Here is a 23,105-nt window from a genome sequence, read left to right as displayed (position 1 = left end):
AAAATAATCTCACCATCACTCAACCATCACTTACATATTATAGAATTATTTTATTAAGTTATGAGCGTGGAGTAGGAATGGAATAGGAATGGTGGTGTAGAAGATCCGCTCCGCCTAAAATGACACCAACTTCAACCCTTGCGGTGATGATGGTGGGTCGGGTTGCTCTCTCTTGACCCACCATTGCATATTTGTAAAATTTGAGAACTAAGATTTTTTTTTATAAAAAAGTCAAACGAATTCCCAATAAATAAGTGATAATTATAGCTAATTTGATCTCAAATTGCATATATCCTTTTAACTTTTAAAGGTCAATTAAAGTTTACACTTAACATTCTTTTTGCATTGATTATTAAAATCAGATACATTTTAAAAGAACTTAAGAAATAAAACGTTGATAAAAGTATTCTTCATAAGAGGGAACATCTTTTTTATTCACGAAATTTGCCAAAGTATCATTTCAGATCCCGTGAACTTTGAAAATATCATTTGAGGTCCATCAACTATGAGTTAATATCATTTGAAGTACTTTTTTACTATTTTCAAATTTTTTTGAACAAAAATACTCTCAATACATTAAAAGTATATATTCTTAATAAACTTATTATATACTCATATTTTTTATAAATATCTTTACAATATACTAGTATTTTTGAATTTTAAAAAAAAAACAAATTAATGAATTCAATAAAGTGAAAGTAATATACCCAACCTACGTGCAGTGTAGATCCAGCAATCCGAAGACTATTCATCTCTGCAATTCCACACTCAAAATTATTCACACACAAAGGTAATTGACAACAATCAGAAACCAGTGAAGATTTAGGCGAAATGATAGAGATGAAGTTTCTCGGTATGGATTTCACCTGCGCTTTGAGTTCGTTGCAAAGCGGTCAAATTCCAGAAAAAGACTGCTTGCTTCCGTTAATATCAAAGCTATTGGGTTACTTGATCGTCGCCGCTTCCACCACCGTTAAACTCCCGCAGGTAAATGCAATAGCCTTTCCGATGACAATTGCCTCTTTTTTAAACTAGGTTTTGGGTGAATTTGTTGAAATTCTGTTATGATTTGATTTCGATTGGGTTTTCGTGATTATGATTATCTATAATTGATTTGAAGAAAGACTTGATTTTTGCGTGGGCGTGATGTAGTTCTGTATATTTGGATAATGAGTTTATTGTCTTTAGATGTTGAGATAACGAGTCTACAGAGTGATTTGGCTGCTCAAGAATTGTTGTTGAGTGGAAAGTTATGCGATTCATGAAGCTTTTATGGGAATTTAATGTGTGATTTCTTTGAATGCGTTAGGTAATCGAAAGAGGTATTTGTTCTAACCTAAGAAAGAGTAGTTGGATTTGAACAAATCATTGTCATTTAGTTTCTTCACTTATCCAACTCGATGATGGGCTAAATATAGAATCCCTTGGTCATAATGTATTGTCATCCGTTCGTACATGTGTATGGACTATCACAATTTCTTTTATGTGCTCCTTGGAGGTTTCGATTAATGTATAAGATAAAAAGATTTCTTTCTTGAATGGCTAATTGGTCTTAAAATAAAAATTTGATGCCAATTAGTAAGGCTGTCTATGTATTAACTTCACAGTAACCTGGATTTCGTGGCTCTGTGGCGATAGACAGTGTGACAACTAGAAGCTTAGAGTGTGAAAAAATGAGAAGTAAGCACTAGAACCTTTTTCCATCAAACTTCTATGTTAGTATCTGATATCGCAACCTGCAAGTTTGAATCTCAGTCCCATTAGTTTCTTCCATGATTGTTTTTTTGGTTAAGAGAGGTATTGTAAGCATAACAATGGTAGTTGGTACATCTCCATAGACCATAAGATAACATAGAGACGTTCAAAAGGGTTTAGTCATGTGCAAATCAAACACAGCTCCAATTCACCCTTTTGATTGACTAGCTTGTGGAAGGCCTTTGAGAAGGGTATGCCAAGGAAATTTAGATGAGTTCGTGTAGCTACCAGCAAGACCTTCTAGACCTTGGGTTAAGTGATGGCATGTGAGAGAGATCGCAGCTAGTAGCTGGAATAGCTTTTGATGATGATGATGAGACGTTAAGTTTCTTCCTGGAAGTTTATCACGGCCATCAATAAGCATGTTTATAGTTAAGATATTAATCAGAAGCATCTTCCCCATTAATGAATAATGAAGAGAAAATGCGGTTATGTACTTGAACATCTGTTGGATGCCAAAGATTGAGAAATTAGTCCTTTTTGCTTAATGATGAATTGTCTATCATTTGATTCATATTTTGATATAGGTTTTCATCTGTATTTCTGTTATGGATCTGAAATTTTTCACTTGGTCAAGGTGAATATTTTGTCATATGCTATCACTTTTGTAAAGTAGGGCCTTTTTGTGCATGAGGAAAGGGGGGCTGTGACAAGTTTGAAGTATATTGAGTCATTGACACGAACAATTATAGGTTGTTTAACAAATAAGTTGAATAACCTGACAAGAACTATGAATTTGTAGTGTTTGTCTTATAATGATAGGTCAAGACGCCATAATAATTGTGTTTGAAGATGTGTGTTTAATTTCTCCTCAGAAAAATAATTTTTTTTGTTTTTTTTTCAGATTCTAAAAATTGTACAAAACAGTAGTGTCAGAGGGCTTAGTGTTGTGGCGTTTGAACTTGAAGTTGTCGGCTACACAATTGCGCTAGCATACTGTCTTCACAAAGGGCTTCCATTTTCAGCTTATGGGGAGCTAGCATTCCTATTGATTCAGGGTGCGTACAGCAAAACTTTATCTATCTTTCTATTAATATAAATAAGATAAAGCAAAAGCAAGAAAAGTCACAAACTGTAGGTTGTGACTGTTGCAAAGGCCGCAATTTGGTTCCACCTTTTTATCATTTCTTCTCTGTGTTTCATCTACTGATATTCGTTCCTTTTATTTTTGCAGCTATAATTCTTGTAGCAATCATCTATTACTTTTCTCAACCTCTAGGAATAAAGACATGGATCAGAGGCTTATTGTATCCTTGAACTGCTCCATAATATTCATGTTTCCATCTAACAAATAAGCACATGCATAATGACATTGAACTGTTAATTCGTCTAAAAAATAAAGCCTGCAATCTCCTCAGCATTTTAACACAGATACTGTGCAATAGCTCCATCGGTGTTGGCTGGCAAAATTGATCCTATGCTTTTCGAAGCTCTATATGTAAGTCCTGGTATTTTTGTTTGTGCTTTTAATTTTTTCCATTTCCATGTCCCTCGTCTCCTCTCCTCCATTTGTTTTCCCTGATAGTTTCTTTAGATTTAATCATCCTATACCGGGCATTACATTTTCCCACAAATTTAACAGGCTTCCCAACATGCAATCTTCTTTTGTGCTCGAATTCCACAAATTTGGGCAAATTTCAAGGTATGCTACTTCGTTTTTAAATTTTCTATTCACGATGCTAATGGTTCTCTGATATTCTCTGCAAGTGAAATTTGCCGCTTAGTTGCTTATTCAACTTTACATTGAGCAGAATAAGAGCACCGGGGAGCTTAGCTTTTTGACCTCTCTAATGAATTTTGCTGGATCCATGGGTAAGTTGATATCGATATTGTTTTGGGCTAGCAGATTCGACTTAAGTATGTAGATTTATATAACTTTTTATGTTTGGCAGTGAGAGTCTTTACCAGCATGCAGGAAAAGGCACCAATGAGTGGTACCTATACTCTCACTTGATCTTCATCAACGCTTTCTTGACTTGTTTCGACATGAAATGCTTAAATCTGCTTACTCCATCTCCTGCATAAGTATAAACCACTAATCTTTCGACATGGACAAACTGTTGAATGTGTTATCATAGCTCAGAATTTAATCTATCTTTCTGTAATTATAAATTCACACATTTTATATCCCTCTTGGTTCTTATCTCTCTTTAATTTGTTCCTTTTTCGACCCATTTTCAGTGGTTATGGGCTCGGTGATCGGCATTGTCACAAATGGTACGATCTTATCGCAGATAGTTTTGTACCAGAAACCACCTGCAAGGAAAGAGAAGAAATCCGACTAGGGAATGAGCAACTTTTTCAGGCAAGTTCGTTGCATCGTGCCGCGATCTGTTTAGATGATCATAAACTCTAGTTGCAGAAGAACTACAGTTGTGTGTTTCTAGAAGATTTTAGAAGAACTACAGTTGTGTGTTTCTAGAAGATTTCCATATAATTTCATTTTTCAATATCTGGATTTTGTGAATTCATTGCCGGATTTTGTGAATTCATTGCCTTTAAATATTGTTGTGAGTTCAAGAAATATAAGCGCAAATATATTGATGAATGGCATTGAGGTATTGTCCTCTCTTTCCAGTCTGTATCAATTGCTCCATAAATTTAGTTAAAGATGAAATTTTGAAAGTTATCATGCAATTTAACTGTCAATTGCTCCATAAATTTAGTTAAAGATGAAATTTTGAAAGTTATCATGCAATTTAACTGTTAAATACATAAGTTATAATCTCACTCAATTTCTTGATAGTGTTGGACGATTCGCTCAATGAATTGAAAGCATCCATTGGGCGGAGAGGAAGCGGAAAAGCACAAAAAATAGTGAATAAGCGGAAAAGATAGACGAGAGAAATTTTGGGCGGAGATGTTGTTTTCAGCTGCAGAGGAATTTTGTGATTATGTTTGTTGGTAGTGTGGGAAATGAGTAATTTAGTCAAGAATTAGATTTGTTTATGTAAAAAGATGTGTTTTTCTTTAAAACTTTTGGGATTAAACTATGATTAAACAAGAAACTGTTGTAATCACTTGATTTGAGGCAATTATGGTGAGGAATTCGGAGGTGGCAGTTCATCTCGGCTGATTTGGTGTCCTTATTTCAATTCGTTCATATTCACCTTACCCACCATTTCATTGGTCAAAAACGATGTTGGGTGGGCGGTTAAAAATGCCACATATTTGGGCGCGTGTCTTGTCGCTCGCAGTAAAGTAAGTGGAGGGAACATCTTTTTTTAGTGTATCAACTATCCTAAATGAGTAAATTTGGTCCGTAACATTTCATAATATCTTTTGAGGTCCATTAACTACTCCCTCCGTCCGCCATTAGGAGTCTCATTTCTTGGAGGCACGGATTTTAAGAAATGTTAAGAAAAGTGAGTGTAAAAAAGTTAGTGGAATAGATGTCTCACTTGTATATATTAGCTTTAAATGAAATGTGAGTGGAATGAGTTAGTAGAATGTGGGACCCTATTACCATTTTTGGTAAAAATGATCGGGACTCCTATTTGCGGACGGACTAAAGTGGAAAAACGGGACTCTTATTCGCAGACGAAGGGAGTATAAGTTAATATCAATTCAAGTACTTTTTGGCTATTTCCAATATTTTCATTACCAAATTACCCTTAAGTCCATAATGGGCAATTCAATCTATTTACCATCTCATTGTCATTAAAGTATGTAATTTTTTTTTTTCTGTATTCATCCACTTTCTTCTTTCTAAAAATTTAAGTTAATCTAAATATATACTCCCTCTGTCCACAAAAAATAGAGCACATTTATCATTTTTGGTCGTCCACAAAAAATAGAGCACATTCATTTATGGAAAGTTTTCAACAAATAATAACCATACACATCATTCCACTAACACTACTTCTCACTTACTTTATCTCCTTCTCTCTTACTTTTTTTCTCTTCTCTCCTACTTTACCAATTCTACATTAAAATCCGTGCTATACACCAATTGCTCTATTTTTTGTGGACGGAGGGAATAATATATACTACGTTGAAATAAAAAATTTAATAAACTAGAAAAAATATGATTCACGAATAGTCAAGGGAATAGATATGAGAACTATGAACAGTTTTCATGATGTTGTTGTAAATGACATAATGATAATATTAAGACGTGACATTGTGATATTAAATAATTTATAGCAACTATTATTTTTTTATTTAATTAAACAATCATAAATTTAAATTATTCATATATTCAACTAAGGAATGCCATTGTCTTTTTTATTAAATTGATTATTGATAATTTCAACTAATTCTTTTAGACTACAATTACTACATAAGAGTAGATAAAACAAAACTTAGCTCTTTGAATTATTTAAGATTTTGCGTATGTTAATGAATTTTAATTTATTTTTAATTGTCAATTTTGTATTACACTTAAAAATAACATATTCTTCTATGTATATGGTATAGCTTCAAGATTGAAAAATTAATATTCCATCTAATAAATTGAACTACTAAAATTAAATATAGTTCAATGTTTACATATATTTATACCTATATTATTTTACTATTAATATTAAATATAGTACAATGATTTAAAATATTACAAATAAGTAAAACTAAACGTAAATAATTAATAGTAATAGAATATTAATATCATTAAGATATTTAAAAAAAAAATTAAAATTAGAGGGAACATCTTTTTTGGTATATCAATTATCTCAAAGTATATATTTAATGAAAATGAGAGGGTAAATAGATTAAATTGCTCTCATGGCCTTAAGGGTACTTTGGTCATGAAAATATTGGAAATAGCCAAAAAGTACTTGAATTGATATTAACTTATAGTTGATGGACCTCAAAAGATATTATGAAATGTTACGGATTAAATTTGCTCATTTAGGACAGTTGATGTACTAAAAAAGATGTTCCCTCAAGTAAGTGAGAAGAAACATAGGAAATGACTTCACTATTATGGAATGTACCAAAATAGAAAAAATGACTCTATTTTTATGTACCGAAGGGAGTATGATACAATGTTACAAATATATACTCCCTCCGGCCCATAAAAATATGGGCAATGAAGATGTCACGGGAATTAAGATAAAATTGGTAAAGTAAGAGAGATGAGGAGAATGATATGGTAAAGTAACAAAGAGGAGGAAAATTATAGTTAAAGTAGTATTAATGGATAATGAGACTTATATTATTAAATTGATATAACTTTCCAAAAATGGAATGCACATATTTTTGTGGGGCGGACAAAATAGAAAGTGCACATATTTTTTTGGGACAGAGAGAGTAGCATTTAATATTATACTCTCTCCGTCTTAAGATAGTTGAGGTGAGAAAATATTCCCTAGTCCAGACATAGCCCATGTCAAGATAAGTTGCTATGCCCAACAACTAATATTTCGACAAATGAATCCACAAAGGATCACTTGCATATGGAAGTTCAAGTAAATATAGAATTTTTTTCTTAAAATTGGGATCCTCACTAATATTTATACAAATACAAATTCACACATATATTTAGCATACTTAAAAAACAAAAGTCATACTCCATATAATTTCATGACATGCTTTAATTTTTCCTCTTTTATATTTGTTGCATATATACACGAAATATACTAATAATTAAAGTTGGTTATGTCTTATATTTTATTTGTATATTAATTAATTAATATTATATTTTAACATATCAGAAATTCAATAAAATATTAAAAAAATATCAAAATGGATTATTCATACATTCCGTAAACATAATACTACTAGACAAACAATTTATCTTTTAATTAAGTAGAGTTGTTAAGGAAAAAATAATAAATAAAAAAAACAAATGGAGTTGTTAAGGTTTATAGCATGATTAATTTTATTAATAATTGTAACGCAAGTTTAGAACTGCTGAAATAAATCAGAAAATAATCAATATGCTGATAAAATTTAAATATAACACATTAAATTAGTGTTTTTCGTATATGTATACATATAAATATAAAAGAGGAAAAATAAAAGGATGAAATGTCATGACATTTTATGATTTATCTTTAAATAATGCAAAATAGGGACATGATTGCTAACTAATTGTTAATCTCAAATTAAGATTTCATCATAACCGTTCATTCTTCTAATCCAAGGACTTGATTTAGCCTAGATTTGGAATATTTTTTTCCCTTTTATTAGTTTAAATAATATGAAAAGGGTATTTTAGTTCATCCAAATTGTTTTGCATACCAATACTCTAATTCACGCTCAGATTTTTTTCCCTAAAATCCCTCCTCTCTAAAATTTCTCTTCTCTTCTCTTCTTTGTATCATCAAATCAGTCTTCAAATCTCGGAGATTTCTTTCCAAATTCATATTTTCTTAATCACACGATTATAAATTGGAGGAATTGATTCTCGTTGTTCAATATCTACCGATCTTATCAAATTCAGTCTTCACGTATCACGATTTTCTTCTTTTTAAAGCTATTTTGCTTGTTAATTTCCGCCGAGCTCATCAACCTATCGCGATTGTCTCCTTTTCGAAGCTATTTTGTTTGTCTTTGTTCAATAATGGAAGATATGTGTTAATAATTGTGCTTTTATGTTTTTATTTTGAATAATTCGATATGCATCTTCTTAATTTTTGTATTTGAAGTTTCTGTTTTTATTCGAGCTGTTGTTTCATATATTCGTTAGTAATTTTTGAATTTTTTTTATTCTGATGTTCATGTTCCGATACATGTTTATGTTTTTAGTAGTTTTTTCATTGATTAGTAAGTACTACTAGTTTTAGTGGTTTTGTCACAGTTTGTTTGATGATTATTCTGTCAATTTTATTCATATGTCTGTTTCTTAGTTTTAATTTGTATATTTTATGTTGTGTGTTGATATTTTCAAATATAATTTATTGATGTTCTGTTCTCTATTATTGATTTTTGTAACTTGATATGGAGACGTACAAGAGACAAAAGATCAAAGATTGGCAAATATGACTGCCAATTAGATGATCGAAGACTCTGAGAATCTTACGTGCCAAATATTGCACAACTCTAGTGACGTCTACATTCAATTGCAACTGCAAGTTGGTGAAGGAGCAAAACACCATCTGACTGAATGCAACAAATTTGTCAAGGTTGATGTGGAAGAACTTATTGCAAATTGGGAAAAACAGTAGGAGCTTTGAGGATTATAAATAAACTTCTTTTGTGACTGTTGTCATTGAATATTTTTGTATGTAGAAATATTAATGGCATTACCTATATCATTTTGGACATGTTATGTGAGTATTCATTTTGTCAGTATTGAGAAGTATCATAACTCATCTACAAAATATTCGGAAGTACATGATTTGGTATTGTTTCAATGTTGTGTTGATATTATTTTGTTATTCACAGCTATATGAGAATGTGTATAGGCCAATTATTGAGAATTCCAAATAGTAATGTTGAGAAATTTTACACGAATTATTGTGAATTCCAAATAGTGATGTTGAGAAATTATACACGAATTATTGAGAATTCCAAATAGTAATGTTGAGAAATTATACACGAATTATTGAGAATTCCAAATAGTAATGTTGAGAAATTATACACGAATTATTGAGAATTCCAAATAGTAATATTGAGAATGGTTGTCTTCTTTATGTTCAATGTTTATGTCTCCTCCTCGTCTTTTTCTTTCTCCGCCTTTATAGTTTCTTTCTTCATCTTTTGTTTTCCTGCCTTCTCTTTCTATTTTCCCACCTTTTCCTTCTTTTTTTTCTGACTTCTCTCCACATTCTGCCTTTTCCGTTTCTTCTGAAGAATCACCATCAACTCCCTTGTTATCTTCCTGTTTATGTTCTGCTGTTTTTGCCTTTTTTAACTTTTTCAGCAAAAGACCTTAAGTTCTCATTGTTGTCAAACTTATTGTCATCTTCCTCTGATCTAGATCTTTTCCCTGTAGCTGTATTTTTGATAAACATAAACCATGATAATTAATTTAGAAACAAACTTATGTCAAATACTACAATCATTTTAATAGGCTGTTGAATTCACAAATGTCAACATATAGCATACATTTAGCTAAGACATCATTAACACATATCTTACCCAATATCAACATATAGCTTACACATTATTGACATTTAGCTACCTCAATATCCATATTTGTATTAGATATAGTAAACAAAAGCTTTCTAATATTATCAGAACTTCTAAATAATTCATCAGAGCTTCAAGCTTTCAGAAAATGAAGATTCATATTTATCAAATCAGAAATCAATCTAACAACACAACTATAGAAGCTTATAAACATATTTCACCAAAATCTGAATCCTAATTCTTTGTTGAAATCAGAAATCTCAAACTGCAATGCAAAAAAATCATCGGTAAATCAAATTGAAAAATACCTTTCGATTCAGCAGGAGCTTGCACTTTTTTTGAAGTCGTTCACTGCAAAATAAATGTATTAGTTTCGTTTCTGTTGAAATTTTAGCAAGTTTAATACAAATTTCGTAGTTTAAATTTCATATTTGCCGTTAATTTTCTTCAAATTTGTGAATCTGCCCTAGGTCGAGCTTTTCTTCGGAGAAGAAGGGGAGTTTTCGAGCTGTTCTTCTATGTTTGAGTGAGAGATATGTGTTTTGGAGTAGTGAATCTGGTTTTGAACGGCGACGAGTTTGAGAGAGAAAATAGAGTGAACGGCGACGAGATTGAGAGATTGGGAGAGAAAATGTAGTGAACGGGCGACGAGATTGAGAGATTGAGAGAGAAAATGGAGTGAGTGGTGTGGTTGTTGAAGGTGGATTAAATGGTTTGAGAAATGAAATTGAAACATGTGCTTTTAATTTTATGCAAATTGTCAATTTTACCTTTTCGTTGAGATTGTTAATTCAGTGTATTGATATTTTTTTTATTCAAGCTCAGCCTTTGATTTTTGAATCAAATGATCCATATCCGGTTTCAATTTGGGATTAAAGTGCTAAACTCATTAGAAGATGACCCATGCAAAATATATGTATGAATTTGTACTTATATAAATATATTGAGTAAAGGCCAAAATTGGTCCTGAACATATGGACCATTTTACGTTTTTGGTCATAAACATTATCTTTTGGATTTTTTAGTTCTGAACATATGAAAATTTGATCATTTTGGTCCTTCGTCAACATTTCCGTTAAAAACTTAACGGTCAACGGGTTTAATCCCAATTTTGACCAAATTAGACTTTTAATTCTAATTTTTTACTCCCTAATTATTTTAGTAATTATTTATTTAAAATCAGATTTAAATAATATGAAAAATAAAATGAAAAATTGTAATTCCTCTTCTCCTATGCCCCAATCTCCATCTCCGTCCAATCCAACTCCATCGCCAACAAAAGCGGATTTCCAACTCCGTCCAATCCAATCCAATCCTACGCCCCAATCTCCAACAGCTCCGCCTCCGCCATCTCCCTCATCCACCCCTCCACATACAAAAGCGGATTTCTCATTCCCAAACCAGGCATACAAAAGTGGATCTCAAACTGCAAAAAATGGCCGAGGGAGAATAAAAGTGAAGAAGAAACTAGAATATGGCAGAACTCACTTTATTTTGGATGGAGAAATTGATGAAGTTAGTATCCACCAACCCTAAAGCAGTATTGTGCTTGAAGTAAAGCGCTGATGAAACTCGAAATAAAATTTAGCATAATAGTATAGTATAGTTCCAATATGAATTCTAGGCTTGGAAAGATGAAACTCACACATTGCGGGAGAGTTTCTCCTTGGTCACTATTTATTTTGAGAGAGATAGACTTTGAAGGCGATGTGGAGGGGTGGAGGTATGGATGAGGGAGATGGTGGAGGCGGAGCTGTTGAAGGCGGGGTAGGTGCTGTTGGCGATGATGATAGAGTTGGATTGGACGGAGATGGAGATTGGGGCATAAGAGAAGAGGAATTACAATTTTTCACTTTATTTTTTATACTATATTTAAATCTGATTTTAAATAAATAATTATTAAAATAATTAGGGAATTAATTAGGAATAAAAAATTAGAATTAAAAGTCTAATTTGGTCAAAATTGGGATTAAACTTGTTGACCGTTAAGTTTTTAACGGAAATGTTGACGGAGGACCAAAATGATCAAATTTTCATATGTTCAGGACCAAAAAATTCAAAAGATAATGTTTAGGACCAAAAACGTAAAATGACCATATGTTCAGGACCAATTTTGACCTTTACTCAAATATATTTGATGATTGCAAATTTGAAAAACTTTCTATATACTCCCATTAGAAATGAAACGTTTTCTTTTTTCTCTGTCCCATTGAAAATGAAACGTTTCTAAAAGTGGAAACAATACCCTCTCTACTTTTTATTCTCTCTTACTCTCTCTTCATTAACCCACAAAACAACACTGCATAAAATCATGTGTCGAAAAGCAAATGTTGCATATTTAATGGGACGGATGGAGTATAATTCAATTTCTATTGTAAGTAATTATTTGTGGATCCATTTGTCAAAAATATTAGTGGTTGGGCATACCAACTCATCTTGACATATGGTATGTTCGGACTAGGGAATATTTTCTCGTAGTTGAGTCATTTTTAAAAAAAAAAACTTTATTCCTCACTTATTTTACTTTTTTTTCATTCCTCTTACTTTATTCTCTCTCATACTTTACTCTCTCCATTTTAATCTTTAATAAATTATTTTTTAGTCTCATGTAAAAAAAAAATGCTTTATCTACATAGGACGATGTAATATTTTCTAAAAACTTTGAAAATAGAATATTCATGTGTACCAGTATCAACTATGTGCCTGTTAGGTTTAACCAATAAAGATCACTAGTCCGATTGACGAGCCAAATCATGAATCTTATTACAACTATTATCATGTCTAATCGAAATATAACTGGTCTATTGAACAAGCCATGCGCGTCACTATCAATAATCTCTCTTTCATTTTTGTATTTCTGGGCTATTGAACAGCCATGCGCGTCACTATCAATAATCTCTCTTTCATTTTCGTATTTCTGGGCTATTGAACAAGCCATGCGCGTCACTATCAATAATCTCTCTTTCATTTTCGTCCAAAATGATTTCCACACCAATTTATATTTTATATCTCGAATATCTGTATGTAAGTGAAAAATTGGCCTTCCTTCGATATTTTGAAGAAAAATAAATAATTCGAATACTAAAATTTATCTAATTATATGAGTAAATAAAAAAAATGTATGAATATGAAATGGGAAATCGTGTTTGACTGGTCTTAACCACAATTTCCTCTTTAAAACTCCAAAAAAAACAAAACATCTCCACATTTGTTTCATATAGTATAGTTCCATTCCATGGCGGATTACAGCAGATCAAACATGTACAGCGATTCAAACATGCAAATAGAGGCTTATTACGGGCCCACACCCGATTTCCGGTCATACAGCACCTCCGGCGCCTACTACCAAACAGCGGAGGCGCCGCGGAAGCTGAAGAAGGGGAAGAGCACCGGCGGGTCGATGTCCAAGTCTTGGAGCAACTACTCTTTTTCGATAGAAAACAATTCCTTGAGTTCAGAATTAATGGCTGCTCCGCTTCTCAGAGCTCCGCCGCTCCTCCTCCTCCGCCTCGTCCAGCGCAGCTATCATCTCTCCCTCATAAATGTCCCGCCGCCTCGCAGGCCTCTGTGCACCTCCGCCGCTGATTCCACCGGCGCCGACGGTGGCAAATCACCCTCTCTAGCTCAAGTTTTTCAATCAACCGATGTAAAAGATCGTCCCCATTTTCCTAAATTGGACGACACTCTTGTGTGTTTCTAGATGTTCTGACTTTCAGTTTTCATAGAATTTCATTTTACAATATCTGGATTTTGTTGTGAGTTCAAGAAATATAAACGCAAATATATTGATGAACGGCATTGGTATCAAGATGCATAATTAAGTTTGTCCTCTCTTTTTCTCAGTTTTAAATTACTCTTTTTCAATTGGTCAAAAAATTTAAGAAATTTTGAAAGTTATAATGAAATTTAATTGTTTGAGTACAAATATTATATACTATATTGCATTCAACCGAGGAGATTTAGCTTAAACAAACAAGAAAACATGTATTTTGTGTTCATAAACAACCCTACAACTAAAACTAAAGCAAATTTCTTACAAGATTGCAAAGGGAGTGCAAGGGCTTTCTCCCTTTCCCTATTCTAATCAAATCCGCTATTGTTAACACTTCTCATCAACACATCAAAAGGCTTAACCCGAAAATAACGAGTCACGTATAATCGAGCGCAGGGAGTTACCGGCATCAGCCCCTTCCAGAGCAGCTCCTGAATCTTCCACCAAAGCTCGACCACCTCTTGAACGTGCACATCACCAATCCTCTCCGCGAGAAAGACCCTAGCCTCATCTTGAACCTCCCGTTGCTCCTGCTCGATGCAACGTTGGTGTCTCCACTTCCCCCACCCGATGGAGCCTCACCGTCGCCATCACCACCTCCCTGCTCGCTAACGCTTGCCTCGGGAAGTTCAGGCTCGACAGCATCCAAATTCACGCAGAGAGACCCCCTGTTCGCCCTCAACCAATCCGCTCCCTCGGATGTCACCCCCCGACACTTCTTCACCTTCACCTTCACCAGATTAGGGCACCCTCCCGCCAACGCCTCCATGCCATGATCCGACATTGGACAGCTCTTGATGCAGAGCTTCTTCAACGCGAAGCATTTTGCAGCAATGCAGGATATCTCCGTGTCCCCAACGGTTTCACTCCCGCAAATGGCTAATCTCTCCAAACTCTGGCAATTCGAAGCCAGCTTCTCCAAACTCAACCGTGTCGGATTCACACCAATCAAGACCAATTCCTGTAGATTCAGGCAGTGAGTAGCCACAGCAATCAATCCATCATCGCCTATCCTATTAGTCTTCCATCCATCGACATGGAGCTTCCGAAGCAACCTACATTTCTCCGCGACTGCAATAACCCCTACGTTCGTGCATTCGGGCGTTTTCACCAAATGCAGCACCTCAAGATTAGCAGATTTGGAGAGGGATAAAAGCCCTGAATCACTAACTTGAATCCTCTCCAAATGCACCTCAATCAAACTATCAACCCTATCAGCAATCAATTCCAACAGTTTATCCCAATCACCAGAGCATCGAAAAAGCTTCAAACTTTTCAAATTCTTAGCCCCAATTATTAAAGGGCTAAAACACTGCCCGTTGTAAAGATCCTTCAAACAGATCATCTTCAACGAATCAGCAGCTTTACCCGGCCCGATCGATTCAGCAGCTCCGGCATTATTAATCCCTCGCAATCGCTTCACCGAGAGCTCCTCGAGCAATCCGCAATTCTCAATCAACGCATTCATCCCTCTCGCCCCAAAATTGGAAGAACCGCACGAGAATTTCCGGAGATTCCTGCAATTCGCGGCGAAAATCGACATCCCCTCGTCGGTGAGCTCGCGGCAGGCGCGGAGCTTCAGCCGAGTGAGGCTCCTGCACCGCTGCGAGATCAGGATCAGCGATTCGTCGCCGATGCTGACGGATCGGCGGTCGCATTTGAGGGCGAGCTTCGTGACGGAATCGAAGCGGGAGAAGAGGCGGGGGAGGGCGACGGAGAGCTCCGCCGGCGCCTGGAGGGAGAGGCGGTGGCGGCTCTGGCCCTCCACCGCGAGCCAGCGGCGGCAGACGGCCGACGCGCGCTTCCTGTCGGCGGCGGAGAGGGAGTGGAAGATGCACGCCAGGCATTCGTCGGGGAGGCTGAGAGAGTAATCGGTGTCGGAGGAATCGTCGAATTCGGCGGCGGAATCGTCGGGGCTGTCGGGGCGTGGCTCGGGATTGAGCGGCGAGATGGCGGCGGTGGATTTGGAGGATCTGGGCCTCGCGGAGGAGACGGTTTGGCCCATCGGCGGCGGCGGGTAAAGGTGGGATTTTTAGTTTCAAATTTATTTGTTTTCAGCTGCAGAGGGATTTTGTGATTATTTTTGTTGGTAGTGTGACTGGAAATGAGGAATTTAATCAAGAATCACATTTGTTTAGGTAAAAAGGTTGTGCTTTTTTGTGTTAAAACTTTTGGATTAAACTATGATTAAAGAAGAAATCGTTGTAATCATTTGATTTGAGGCAATTACGGTGAGGAATTGGGAGGTGGCAGTTCAACTCGGCTGATTTGGTGTCCTTATTTCATTTTGTTTGTATTCACCTTACCCACCATTTCTTTGGGCAAAAACGACGTCGGAGTAGGCGGTTAAAAAATGCCACCTGGGTGGGCGCGTCTCTTGCCGGTATAGATCACCTCCAATATTTTTTAAAACATCACCTATTAAATCTCTTACTGTACATTCCACCGTTAAATCTCTCCCTTTCCTCACAAATTCGCAACCACCATTAAATCTCTCTTTTCCCTCTTAATTTTCAAGCATTGCTTCCAATCTGAAATTGTATTGATGGTTTATGCTAATGTGGAAGATTAAATTCATGGTTACACCATGCACAAAAAGAACAAATATGTAAGAAGAAAAGAGATGGGAAGTTTTTCAACATTGTTTTGCAAAGCTTTTGCATTCTCTTCTTTAGGAGTTCATGTGGCAAAGTTTTGGTTTTGCACTGAGATCTCGATTAGAATTTGGTAAATCTCTCTACCTCTCTTCTTTATATTCAATTTTATTGCTTGAATTCAGATTTATCACCATCATCGGCTTCCCGCGGCGGAGGTCGTCGACTCATTGAATTCCAACAAGGGAGATCATTGCCGGCAAAATTGAAGACGCCGGATTTTGATGTTGTCCGGTTTAAATTGCTAAAATGCAAGTTTGAGTGGGGATGAGAGGTAGAGAGAGAAAGGGTGTTTGGCGTGAGGAATTTGGAGTTGCAATATCTTTATCATTTTTAAAATAATTCCACATGTCAATTTCTTTTTGGTATATTAGGTGATGTTTTATAAAATGTTGGAGGTGATCCTTACCGGTGTCCCGCTCCCTCGCGTAAGTAAGAAGAAATGTGAGAAATGACTCAACTACTAGAATGTAGTAGTACCAAAATAGAAAAAAGAATAAAGGCCAAAATAAACATATGTCTATTTTATGATTTTAGTCTTATATTTTATCTTTTGAATTTTTGCATCCTGAACATTTTTACTCGGATCACAATTGGTCATACACTAACAATTCCGTCAATTTCTAAACGGTTTTAACCCGATTTTGATCGATTTTGATGGTTCTAACAGTCCTATTCGGGTTAAAACCGTTTAAGACCTATTCGGGTTAAAACCGTTTAAGAATTGGTCAAAACCGTGTTAAAATCGTATAAAAATTGACAGAATCGTTAGTGTAAGACCAATTGTGATTCGAATTGAAATGTTCAGAATGCAAAAATTTTAAAAGATAAAGTATATAACTAAAAAAATCATAAAATAGACCTATGTTTAGAACCAATTTGACTCTACTTTTATGTAAGGAAGGGAGTTTTCTTTTTGAAAAAACTTTATTCTTTACCATTTTCATCTCTCTTGTTTAACTCCCTTTATTTTGATCTTTAATAAATTATTTTGTTAATTTCATATTCAAAAGAAATGTTTTAACTAATACACGAGGAAGTAATATTTTTTAAAACTTTTGAAAATAAAATATCCATTACTAGTACCAACAAAGATCACTAGTCCAATTGATATGCCAAATCCATGAATCTTATCACGACTATTATCATGTCTAATTGAAATATAACTCCTCTATTGAACTATCTATGGGAGTCATTATCATTAATCTCTCTTTCATTTTCGTCCAAAATGATTTCCACACCAATTTATATTTTATATCTCGAATATCAGTATGTAAGAAAAAAAAATCGGCATTCCTTCGATATTTTGAAGAATAATTCAAATACATAAGGTCTCTTTTTCGATTGAAAACAATTCCTTGGGTTCAGAATCAATGGCTGCTGCTCCGCTTCTAAGAGCTCCGCCGCTCCTCCTCCTCCGCCTCGTCCAGCGCAGCTATCACCTCTCTCTCATAAATGTCCCGCCGCCTCGCAGGCCGCTGTGCACCTCCGCCGCTGATTCCACCGGCGCCGACGGTGGCAAATCACCCTCTCTAGCTCAGGTTTTTCAATCAACCGATGTAAAAGATCGCCCTCATCACCCTAAATTGGACGACCCGGACTACCGGAGATGGAAAATCAAGGAAGCAGAAATATTTGAAGACATCGAGCCCATTGTTTGCCTCACCAAAGAAATACTTCACTCGAACAGGTGCGTGCTTTCCTTCTCTCTCTCTGAGATTAGGTTAAATTGTTTCAATTTCTTTCTTATGTATACTATTTTCAATTTTTTGTTGTGGATTATTGTTTGATGATGGCTTTATTTTTCAGTTTCACATTGATTTTAATTGTTTTGGGGCTTGAATGGATTCTTACTTGAATGCAAGATTTTCAATTGGGGGTTTGATTGAAGGCATACTATGTAGGAGCTGTGAGCTTCTTGATTCAGGTAGAAATAATCGATAAAATGTCACTTAAATTGATGAAAGGAGTACATGAGATTGGAAAAGATAGTAGCTAAGTAATCAAGGAATGTCGTCTAATCCCGTGGAATACGAAAACCAAAATCAGTAGAATGGACTTAGTTGCTCTCAAATTAGATAATTTAGAAGTAGAGTTGGAATTCGATATTTGGCGATGTAGCACAATTTAGTTGGTATGACGCTTCTTTTCCATCCAATAGGCTGGAGTCTGAGTAACCACGGTGCAAAATTGGGTCCTCTTAAAAGAAAAATTAATTAGGTATTTAGGTCCCAACAGGAACTTGTAAAGTTGTTTGGACTGTGAATGTAGTTGCTTTTGATTCAAAGTCGATGAGCTCTTTTATTAGTTTTCTATTCTCTTGAAGGACTCTAAGCTGAATAGTAAATACTGAGATTGTGTAAAAGGCTAGTAGTGACGTAGTCATTAGTAACCTTTTGATATGTGTTGTGGTATCTAGATTTTGTTTGTTAGCCTAAGTCTTGCATTCTCTGGTAACATAGATTTCTCTATATTTCAGCCTAACCTTGTGGCCGGGACAGGTTATGAACTACCACTACCTTCCGAAATTTTGTTATCGTATCACCCAGTAGCATTTCCATCTTAGCATCCATTTTACTCATTGCTACTTGTTTGTTTTCCGGTAGGATCTTGCTATCCTTCTTCTAGTATAACTGTTCTCTACTTGGGTGATCCATGGTCTATGGCACTTAAGATTCTCAGACTAATGCACAAAGATTTTCCCTTTCTGTTATGTCATAGTAATATTTTTAGAGCTTGTGTTCTACCGTATTTGAAATGTAGCCAAACCTGGAATACAGTAGAAAATTAGAATAACAGTAATATTACCACTACAGAAAATGAGTTACTTATCATGCCAAAACATCTACTCCCCTCTGGAATCTATGGTCAATCCATGTATCATATAATCTATCACAGATTAAAACTTTACAAAGGTGACTGCTGAAAATTTTGGCGAAGGGTTACTCTCTTTGAGACTTTACTTGTTTTTGGCTTGTTCAGGTAAAGAAGTGAGATTTGATAAAAAAAAATCATCCAAAAAGCATTATCATTTTAGTTTCCCTGCTAAAAGTACTTGCAGAAAGTATAACTGGCAATGAAATTCTTTTGCTGTAACCTTTCGATGAAAGCTCTATCATGGTTCTGAGAGACTTATTTGAATATATATGACTTGAATAAAATTGAGTGTAAGTGGATCCCATGTTTGCTTGAGTTTTTTCGTAACTGATGCATGCATTCTTCAATGAATTGATGTAGTTTGGTTATGCAAAGAAAGTAAGGAAGTCAAGATATCATACTAACATAAGAGTAAAAGTTAGTTTTTCTTAATTAAATTCAAATTGAATGGATCTAGTGCTCTACACAACAAGCTGGAGTAAGCCTATTTTGGAATGACCTTTTACATAGCACATCTATATATTCTTGTGAAAACCGATTGTAAAATCTTGTCGATTTTGTAAGACTTAGAAATGAACCTAGACTTCCTGGTCACAACTTGTCCTTCCTAATCCTTATATAGCTAATTGGTGGATTCTCGATCACGAACTGGTATTGTACAATAGAAATCCATGAGGTTCCATGTTTCTGAATCAACTGGTCAGCTTCCTTGATATGGCGTGCCTGTGCGGCTGTGCCAATCCAACCAATGCTTTTGGTCTCTCCGTCATTGCATGTGCATTAGATGATTGAGAAACTCAATTTTAGATAATCGATACTATGCTTTCGTCTTTGTTGGTTGTGTGATGAACGAAGTCCACTGGCATGCTTACCTAGTAGTATGTTCGTCCGCCAGGTATATGGATGGAGAACGCCTCACCCCAAAAGACGAGCAAACTGTGGTAGATCGGCTTCTTGCACATCACCCTCATTCCGAAGATAAGATTGGTTGCGGACTTGATTCAATTATGGTTAGTTTCATTTCTGTGGCAGACTGATTGTCAATTCAATCCCTATAATATGCTTCTTTGGAATTATTCATCTTCTAACTTGTGATTCAAATGAAGGTTGACCGGCATCCCCATTTCTCGAATTCAAGGTGCCTCTTTGTCGTAAGAACTGACGGCGGATGGATCGACTTCTCCTACCAAAAGTGTCTCCGAGCCTACATCCGAGGCAAATACCCCTGTTATGGAGAAAGATTCATAAAGGAGTATTTCAAACGCGGCAGCAGCTGATCTTTTCTCGAGAAATTAAGCTTCTTCTCCGATGTTAAAACGCCGCTCAATCCTTCTCGATGGGGTACCACTTTGCGTCGAATACGGAGTGCTAATAATATCTGCAGATGATGCATAATCTTGTGCCTAAACTGATGTTTTGAAGGGAATGTTAAAGTAGATATACAAGTTGGTAGGTTTATTTAGTTTGAGCTGATTGAAACTGGTTGGATAATACCAATTTCCTCTAACAAGAGCAGAAACTATTCTGCTGAATCCATTTCAGAGAGCAGATTGTAAGTCTGTTTTGGTATCGTGTGTATGTCTAAACGATGTCGTTTTGTCGTTACAAGTAGCTCGATCTAAAAAGCGTATTTCAAATGTATTTCAAATGTGTGATCTTTGAATTGGAGCCTAATTATTTTTATGTAATAGTTTTATATAAAGATTTTATAATAGAACGTGAGTGTAATAAGTTATTTGAATCGGGGGTCTACTTCTTAAAATGGAAAATAATAAATGAAACTTTTAATAACGGATATCTTGAAATGACAAAATAAGACTTTTAAATCATGGAATTACATATATTTTGAAATAGCAAAATGAGACTTTTAAATTGTAGACAGGTGGAGGACGGAGGAGAATAAATTTATAATATACTCCTCTGTCTGCGAATAGGAGTCCTATTCGCGGACGTACTAAAATGAAAAAGCGGGACTCCTATTCACAGGCAGAGGGAGTATATATAATAATGAGGTTTATATTCCATTAACTTTTTTCACTCATTTTTTATAATATTTCTTAAAATTCTGTTGCCGAAGAATGAGACTTCTAACATGGAAAGAGTAACAAATGTGTGAAAAGTGATGATGGGTCAATGCCATGGGTTTGGCAAAAAGTGTGATGTGTCCTTGTTGGGACTATAAAATCTTGTACCACTCGCTGGAAAAGTGGGACAATGGCCTCTTATCACATCAGATTTCCTATTCTAACCCACCACCTGCAATCTCCTCTTTTCAATACATCTCCACCATATTTTATTTTTATAGGTTCCTAAATAAATAATTCATCTTTTCTATTTTGCTTTGTTCTTCAAAATCTACCTACTCCTATTTTTGTGAGTTTTTCTTTTTAAACGAATGAGGATTATTTTTCACAGTTAATTTTTTTTACTCGTTCTTAATTACTAATTTCATAGAACTATTAAAACTCATGGCATTTCTAAATATTCTATTTTGTGGCTAGGAATATAACGTGAGTTGGGGTCATAGCCAATGTGAACCACTATTTTAAATGATATGGCCATCTTCCAAAGTCCAAACCATTGAATTCAAATTAGTAATAAGCCAAAATATTGCTCTAACTTTTTTGACTTATTGCATACACATATGGAGTATTAGTTCTGTTTCAGTTGAATTTGTTGTTGCCCATCCATGTTCCATAATTAGAACAACACTAGGGCTGCGTTTGGTATATAGAATTGGAAGTCTGGAATTGAAATTGAAGCCTTCAATTTCACATCCATTGTTTGGTATTAGAAAAATTCTTGGATTTGGAATTGAATTCCAATTTCAAATCCTCCAATTCCACAATTTGAATTCCGCATGAAATAGTGGAATTCCAAATATTTATTAAATTACACACACAATGCATAATTCTTACACACATTCACACACACACACAACACACGTTCAGACACACACACACTACACACATCCTCACACTACACACACAGAGCAAAAACACACACACACACTGCACGCACACAGCGCGCACGCACACACACACTGCACATCACACACACAACACACACTGCGCACACACACATCACACACACACACATTCGCACGGCACAGCACACATATTCACCATTCAAACACACACACAGCACACACATTCACCATTCACACACACAGTACACAACACACACATTCACACACACTGCACACACACACACAACACACTCACATTCGATTTTTTAAATTCAATTCCATAACAATTATTTCATTTTGCCAAATAAAGGATTTGGAATTGAATTCCAATTCAATTCCTTCCAATTTAATTCGATATAATTTCAATTCCAATTCCGTGTACCAAACGGATCCTAACTTTTTTTTATTGCATGTAATTCAAAACGTTCAAATAATAGTATATCGGATATCATCTACTCATAACATAAGCAACAAGCAACACATAATAGGACTTTGTCCGTCAACTTTTATCCACCAAAGTATAATGGTTTCAACTTTCAAAACAATTATCGGATGTCATCTACGCATAAAAATCGAACTACACATATATTTTTGGCCTTGTATAACCAAACATAAATGTGATATAATGATCATAGACAAACATAAACATAAAATTGAAAAACAAAACTAAACCAAATACCTAAATAAAACAGTAATCTTCCAAGAATACTGCTTCCTCCGTTCCAAGATAAGTGAGCAAATATTTTTCGGCACGGGATTTAATGAAATACAGTAGGATTTTGTTAGTAAAGTGGAAAGTGAATAAAGTAAGTTAATAAAATAGAGAAAATAAGTAAAAAAAAGAATATAAAAAAAGGAAATGACTCACTTATTTTAGGACGTCTCAAAAAAAAACGTGAATCGCTTATCTTGGGACGGAGGGTACGGTGTATGAATTAGTGAATAAGTGGATGATTGCTTGAAGCAAGAGCTTTCAACTTATAGTGGATTAGTGAATAAGTGGATGATTGCTTGAAGCAAGAGCTTTCAACTTATAGTGGAACTTGTGCCGACTAATCAAAAC

The 23,105-nt window shown here is 35.1% G+C and overlaps 2 protein-coding genes and 1 pseudogene across 3 annotated transcripts; 2 read left to right on the top strand and 1 right to left on the bottom strand.

The window, feature by feature from the left end:
* Positions 1-718: 718 nt before the first annotated feature.
* LOC125200662 (Mannose-P-dolichol utilization defect 1 protein) lies at positions 719-4,829 on the top strand. Of its 2 annotated transcripts, XM_048098380.2 has the most exons (9): positions 719-987; positions 2,600-2,753; positions 2,930-3,002; positions 3,127-3,193; positions 3,338-3,397; positions 3,507-3,567; positions 3,648-3,689; positions 3,937-4,060; positions 4,502-4,829. In XM_048098380.2, exons 1-8 carry the CDS (start codon positions 832-834, stop codon positions 4,038-4,040), a joined length of 717 nt encoding a protein of 238 aa, XP_047954337.1. In that variant the 5' UTR covers positions 719-831; the 3' UTR covers positions 4,041-4,060; positions 4,502-4,829. The 2 variants fall into 2 exon arrangements, with proteins under 2 accessions (XP_047954337.1, XP_047954329.1); XM_048098372.2 differs by lacking the exon at positions 4,502-4,829 and having other exon boundaries at positions 720-987; positions 3,937-4,308.
* Positions 4,830-13,735: 8,906 nt separating this feature from the next.
* Positions 13,736-15,768, bottom strand: LOC125215667 (putative F-box/LRR-repeat protein 8 pseudogene; annotated as a pseudogene).
* Positions 15,769-17,465: 1,697 nt separating this feature from the next.
* Positions 17,466-20,715, top strand: LOC125208273 (DCL-like protein). Its single transcript, XM_048107858.1, has 3 exons — positions 17,466-17,887; positions 19,970-20,084; positions 20,181-20,715. The coding sequence occupies exons 1-3, from the start codon at positions 17,571-17,573 to the stop codon at positions 20,349-20,351; spliced, it is 603 nt and encodes a 200-aa protein (XP_047963815.1). The 5' UTR covers positions 17,466-17,570; the 3' UTR covers positions 20,352-20,715.
* Positions 20,716-23,105: the final 2,390 nt, after the last annotated feature.

The sequence above is a fragment of the Salvia hispanica genome, chromosome 2, assembly GCF_029641045.1.
Source record: "Salvia hispanica isolate PSC_SH4W2 chromosome 2, Shi_PSC_v1, whole genome shotgun sequence".
Classification (NCBI taxonomy): Eukaryota; Viridiplantae; Streptophyta; class Magnoliopsida; order Lamiales; family Lamiaceae; genus Salvia; species Salvia hispanica.
This window is presented reverse-complemented; position numbering and strand designations above follow the sequence as displayed.